Source organism: Rosa chinensis, chromosome 5, assembly GCF_002994745.2.
Source record: "Rosa chinensis cultivar Old Blush chromosome 5, RchiOBHm-V2, whole genome shotgun sequence".
Classification (NCBI taxonomy): Eukaryota; Viridiplantae; Streptophyta; class Magnoliopsida; order Rosales; family Rosaceae; genus Rosa; species Rosa chinensis.
In genome coordinates, this window is record NC_037092.1 from 79,055,904 (window position 1) to 79,062,766 (window position 6,863).

General features: G+C 39.0%; 1 protein-coding gene across 1 annotated transcript; it reads left to right on the forward strand.

The window, feature by feature from the left end:
• Positions 1 to 1,320: 1,320 nt before the first annotated feature.
• Positions 1,321 to 2,061, forward strand: LOC112164158. The gene is made up of 2 exons (XM_024300391.1): positions 1,321 to 1,761; positions 1,804 to 2,061. Exons 1-2 carry the CDS (start codon positions 1,321 to 1,323, stop codon positions 2,059 to 2,061), a joined length of 699 nt encoding a protein of 232 aa, XP_024156159.1.
• Positions 2,062 to 6,863: the final 4,802 nt, after the last annotated feature.

A 6,863-nucleotide genomic window follows, 5' to 3' on the forward strand; every position in this document is an offset into this window, starting at 1 on the left:
TTGATAGAGCTAAGGTGGAATTAATTTTGAAGCTTCCTCCTCCATCTACAGTTAAAGAAGTTCGGTCTTTTTTAGGGCATGTTAGCTTTTACAGGAGATTCATCCCTAATTTCTCAAAAATCACTAAACCATTATGTGATTTGTTGGCTAAACACGCTGTGTTTGAGTTCAATGAAGAGTGCTTGAAGGCTTTTGAAACTCTCAAAAAGGAATTAACACATGCACCTATCATTCGGGCACCGGATTGGGATCTTCCGTTCGAAATTATGTGTGATACTTCTGACTATGCTTTGGGAGCTGTTTTGGGGCAGCGAGTTAATAATCTTCCTTATGTTATATACTATGCAAGTAGGACTTGAACAATACTCAGTTAAACTACTCTACAACAGAGAAAGAATTGCTTGCGGTGGTTTTTGCATTGGAGAAGTTTAGGAGCTATTTGATTGGCTCTAAGGTGACAATATTCTCTGATCATGCAGCCCTTAGATACTTAATGACAAAAAAAATATGCAAAACCAAGATTGATAAGATGGATCCTACTCTTGCAAGAATTTGATCTTGAGATTAAGGACAAAAAAGGGGCCGAAAATGTAGTTGCTGATCACCTTTCTAGATTGATCAAGGAAGATGTTGGCGATGATGTGACTCCAATTAATGAATATTTTCCTGATGAGCAGCTCTTCGTTGTTGACAACCTTCCTTGGTATGCTGACATAGTAAATTACTTGGTGAGCAGGTTTCTATCGGCAGATTTAAACAAGCAACAAAAGAAGCGTTTTCTACAGTGAAGCACTACTTTTGGGATGATCCATACCTGTTTAAGTACTGCTCTAATCAAATAATTCGCAGGTGTCTCCCTCATGAAGAAACTCAAAGTATTCTCACCTTTTGTCATACATATGCATGTGGAGGACATTTTGGAGCCAAGAAAACTGCTCTCAAGGTATTGCAAAGTGGATTTTATTGGCCATCACTTTTCAAGGATGCATATACCTTTGTTACAACCTGTGATAGGTGCCACAGGATGGGGAATATTTCCTCAAAGTCGCAGATGCCATTGACAAATATTTTGGAGGTCGAATTATTCGACGTTTGGGGAATTGACTTCATGGGTCCATTCCCTATGTCTCATGGCTTTCTCTACATTATTGTTGCTGTGGATTACGTCTCTAAATGGGTAGAGGCACTGCCTACAAGGACCAATGATCATAAGGTGGTTCTAAGTTTCTTAAAGGAGCACATTTTCACCGTTTTGGCACACCGCGATCTATTATCAACGATGGAGGTTCACACTTCATTAACAAGTCTTTTGCAGCTCTCATGAAGAAGTATAACATTACTCATAAAGTCTCTACTCCCTACCATCCCCAAACAAATGGGCAAGTCAAAGTTTCGAATAGGGAGATTAAACATATTCTTGAGAAAACGGTGAGTCAAAAACGTAAAGATTGGTCTTTAAAGGTGAGTGATACCTGTTGGGCATATAGGACAGCCCTTAAAACTCCATTAGGCATGTCTCCTTATAGACTTGTCTTTAGAAAGGCTTGTCATCTTCTGGTGGAGTTGGAGCACCAAGCCTATTGGGCATTAAAGAAGTTGAATTTTGACATTCATGAAACAGGGACTTTAAGGAAGCTTCAGTTGAATGAGTTGGATGAATTGAGGAATGAAGCTTATGAAAATGCAAGAATTTATAAGGAGAAGACAAAGATAGCTCATGACAAAGCTCTGATGCCAAAGCACTTTGAGCCAAACCAAAAGGTCTTATTGTTTAACTCAAGACTATGATTATTTCCTGGCAAGCTGCGTTCAAGGTGGTCTGGACCTTTTCTTGTTGTTAAGGCATACCCTCATGGTGCTGTGGAGATAAAAAATTTGAAAGAAGGGACTATTTTTAAGGTGAATGGGCATCGATTAAAACCTTACTTGGAATTACCTGAGGCCATGAATGAGGATGAGAAATCTACAGAGCTATCTACAAGGGCAGAAGAAGTTTCTGCTGTGACACTTCAAGCAAAACACTTTGAGGTTATGTACCTCATGGACCCTATGTACAAGTGAGAGTTGCTCAGTCTGGCTGAAGACTTAAAACTTAGTACTTCTGGGAGGCAACCCATGTTTTTGGAAGACGAAGTGGTGATGCAGAGCATCTCAGCGAAGGAGAGTACTGAACCAGCTAACTTGCAGCAGAAGTGTCCGTTTTTGACGTGTGATATGTCGATTTTATGTGATTCGACAAGAGCTACAGAACTCATTGCCTTGTAATGAGCCCTGATAAATTTTGGGCAAATACCTCTGTCTTCAGTGTCCGATCCGCGATCTAAGTTTCAACAACTATGGAGCTTTCTACTTGGAGCATGTCTTGATCTTTCTTCTTCTTGTTCTACATCCAGGGAGCTCTAAACTTTTTCTTTTCTTTTCTCTACTTTTTGTGCTTCTTCCCTTACTTGTTTGATGCATTACTGCTAGCTAATATTTTCAACATTGAGGACAATGTCTCACTTAAGTTTGGGGGGAGGAATTTAGATTCTTGTTTTTATATTTTTAGCTTCACATGTGGTAGAATAGCTTAGTAGAAAATACTGGAAATAAAAAACAAATATAGTTCTGCTTCGTTGTTATTCTATGTGTCTTTTGCTTTAGTTTCTTCCAACACCTAGGATGAGAACTTGTGAATTTAATCTTTTGTTAGAGCTGATGAATATGATAGGCATCGATTTAGGTCTAGACATCAATCTTTTGTTAATATTCTCTTATGATGATCATGCTTGAAACACAACAGCCATTGTTGATATGAAAATTTGTGATCTAGAGAAGCATGTGACTGTTAGTGTAGACTTGTATAACCCATGTGAGTTTTGAGCCTAGCGCCTATTCTTGAGAGTGTTATACACTAGTTCTATAATCTTTCTTGTTAGATAGGTTGCATGATCTCATTATTTTGTCCTAGAACTTGCTTCAATGACTCTCGAGACTTTATATTGATTCACATGATTTTTGGGAAGGGATTAAGGCAATTAGGATCACCACCACCATGGCCAAATAGCCTCCATATATTCCTGATTACATTATCCCTTAGATAGCCCTTTGAGCCAAAATAAGCCTTTTCTTTCATCAAACACATATTCCCAACCCTTCACCCTTAAACACATATCCTACCTATGTTCTGAGAAATTGATGGAGCACTATGAAGATGCATATGAGGAATTTTGGAGTAAAGAATGTGTACTGACAAAAACAAGTTTGGGGGTTGTGATGTGTACTTGAAGGCAAAGTGGAATTTGCAGGTCATACATCTGAATTTCAATTGATTTGCCATTGTCAAAGTAGTTGTGAATGCAAGGTGTGTCTGAATAGTGACAACAAGAAAAAAAAAGTTGGACACACCTTGGCCTTTTGAATGGCACCGAAGTTAAGAAGGGAAGTCTGCCTTGGTTATTGTTTCGAAGGAAATTGCTATTGTCTAAAGCATGAACTTGTAGTAGCAGCTTGGATATGGGATATTTTATTGCAAAGCAGAACTGAAAAAAAAAAAAAAGGGGAAAACAATTTTGACGTTACAATGGAAGAGCTCTGAAAGAAGGTTTCCAAGCTTGGCATGTGAAAGCAATAATGAAAGCTGTTTTGGGAAAGTGACAGAAAGAGCTGAAAAAAGAGAGAGAAAAGAATGAGGCTATGTGTTAGAAACAGAGGAGTAAGTTGACGTGCTACCAACTACTAAGAAGAAAGAATTGAAACTTGGAGCTTATATGCACTACACCAAATACCTTAACACACAACACTTTTTGCACAACAAAAAAAAAAAGTGTTGTGTGATGAAGGAAAGTGAATCAGACAACATGTTTACTAAACTTACATTGTATAAGGTGGTTAAAATTCTGAAGTTTTTATCTAGAAGGTCATTGCACAACGGTTACAAGAATAATCTGTTGTGTGAATCACAAAAAAATTGCGGCAGATTTCCCTCCTAGATGGACTCAAATTTGGCTCCAAATTGTACCCTAGATGCCACTAAATTGTACAACAGTTTAGTTATTTGTGTTGTAGGAGTGTACTTGCAAATCGTCATACAATGGTTTTTAATGTGCCGTTGTGCAAGTAAGTGGCAGAATTTGGAGAAGTCTCCAAAATGACATTCATTCCCCCCTAAAACAAGCAAATTTGGCTTCAATGGTTTGTCATGCTTGCAACTTCCTACAACATAATGAACTATTTCTGTTGTGTGAATGAGAAATGCCTAGCCTAAGCGCCAAAACTGGCATTTTGATTGCACAAGCGGGAAATTTTCATCTTTTGTTTCATCAGCTATGTAGCAATTCAGACAACGTAAATGTATATATATGTTGTCTGAGTAACTAAAAAAAAAAAAAACAAAGCTATTGATTAATGCCTTAGACAACTAGGGCACATTTAAACAAAGTTAGTGCCTTGGCTGTTTTTCATAACCTCTTGATCTCTTCTCTCAAGACGCCCAACACTCACAGCTCCCCATCTCTCTCGCGAAATCTCTGTCCTCTTCATCGCTGAACTCTCACGTTCTACTCTCTCTCTCTCTCTCTCTCTCTCTCTCTCTCTCTCTCTCTCTCTCTCTCTCTCTGTCTTCAGATCACTCCTCTCCCTGTCCCACTCTCAGTCTTCTATGGCTCTCTTCTTTACCCAGAAATCATAGTCTTCCTCTCTCTTTCATTTTGAAATCCCAAATAGGGAAACCCCCAATCTCAGATTCCTCGAAATCAACCAAATCTCTATTGGTCGAACCCTGAATCTGAAACCCAAATTTCATTGACCTAACTCTCGTCTCCACAATTAGCTGGATTTACACCACACAGCCATGGGCCAAGAACTTGAAGAACAAGTAGCGCCGCCAGTCATCCTTCGATGGCAAGATTTGGGCGAGTTGCCGAAAAATGAGCTTATTAATAAGGCTCCTGAAGACAATACCCCTCCTCGTGGTATGTAATTTTTGTTTTGATTTTAGGGTTTTCGAGCATTATATGTCATACTAGAGCGATCGTTTGATTTTGTACCTAATATTTATCTTGGACCTAATATTTATCTTGGGTGATTATCTAACAGGGAGATAGAGAGAGAGAGAGAGAGAGAGAGAGAGAGAGAGAGAGCTTGCTCTCTGACCCGGCCACAGCACGACCCGGCCAGCGACCTACCTGAACATCCACATCCGGCCACCGATAGACGACGGACGACCACCATCTTCTTCGTCTTGCCGTCATCAACAGCCTCCTATCCTTGGATTGTCCATGCACTGAATGGAGAAGGAAACCCGACGACGAGAAGCCCGAACATTCACCAGCAACCTCTGCAATTTCCGGCAACCGATTAAGCTTCATCTGGTATGGAAACTCATCTTCATGCCATTCTCTACGTGTTAGGTTAATTGGTTTTTAAAATTGATGGAGTTTTGTCGACTTGGTTTATGGGTTAGCTCGAGTTCGACGCGGTTGCTACGCCGGCGACTTCTCTGACGAGTCTGGGCTTGGTTTCTGGTTCGACTGCTTCCCTGGACGAGGCCTGACCTTGAGTGGGAGTTGACTTCGAAGATTTCTGGGTTATAGCACGAGGCATCATCAACTCATCACCAACCCAGTCTCGGCAGCAAGCTTTGGAAAACGAAATTTCTGTTGCAATACCAGAAACTAGCAAAGGTAAACCCAGAGAAGCAAGCCTGAAATTGTCGGTTTGATTTCGTGTGCAGAATGGGTTGTTTGTGTCTTGGCATGAATTGATTGAATCGTGGTGTTGGGAGTGAAATTCAAGTTTGAATGCGTGTAGAGAATGGGTGTCTGTGCCTTGGTTGAAATTGGTCGAGTTGTGTTGAATGGGTTGTTTGCCTTGAGTTGAATGACTTGTGATAATCAAGTTTGATGTTTTGATCCTACTATTATGGCTGTTGGTTGTTCGGTGTTTTCATTGATTGCCTTGATAGATTTTTACTACTTATTGTAATGCAAAGGAGTGACATTCATGGATTTCTCATACTGTACTTATTTCACAACAGAGATCATTCTTTCAATTTTACTCTTAGGTCTAAAATCATCAATGGTCTGAGTTGAAAGAGAGGGTACGTATGGTCTGAAGTCACCTCCTTTCTACAGCAGGTTGACCAAAATCTGAAGTTCATAATCTTAATGTGAGTTCATTATTCCTCAGGTGATGTGTTATGAAAAGTTGAATAGGAAAAAGATTATTATCTTCTGCCTTACATTTTATATTTTTTGGGTGATTGTTAGATTTAGCTTTGTCAAGAACTTGTTTAAAATTTTGTAGTCCCCCTCTCTCATTTTTTCTCTATGAGTTGGATGGACAAGTCCAATGATGAGAATCTGTAGCTGGATTTGGTTATATATTATTTGAATATATTTGCTAATGCTGTGTGACACATGACAAATTTGATGAGTACTTGGACAATTATGGACTGTTTGAAATATTAGAGTGATTGGGATTTCATAATCAAAAATTGATGTATAGACTACTAAGATACCTGAGGAAAAGAATCAAAATGTTAGTCATTTTTATAAATTTTGATTCTGCTAGTCCATGTAACTTCTAAATTGATGTGTGACCCCTAAGTTCTAGTGACTTGGTTCTATTGGCATTTGACTCATCTCAGTCTGCAAGTTGCATTTGAGGGTGCAAAAATTAGTCCTGCAATCTTACTCTTTTGTTTTATAACCTGTTTCTGATTTGACCATGATATTAATAGCATATGAATCTACTAGACTTTATTATGAAAATTTGTGTCTATTAGCTGATGCAAGGACAAAGGCTCTCTTGGCTTATCAATTATCATCTTAGGAGCGTCGTTGACCACTATTTTATGCTAAACTTATCTTTGATCCCTACTA

Excerpts from the sequence above, each read along its gene's own strand:
- LOC112164158 (XM_024300391.1), top strand. The coding sequence starts at position 1,321 with ATGAAGAAGTATAACATTACTCATAAAGTCTCTACTCCCTACCATCCC. Across the intron at positions 1,762-1,803 it reads ACTTTGAGCCAAACCAAAAG|CTGCGTTCAAGGTGGTCTGG; the intron begins GTCTTATTGTTT and ends TTTCCTGGCAAG.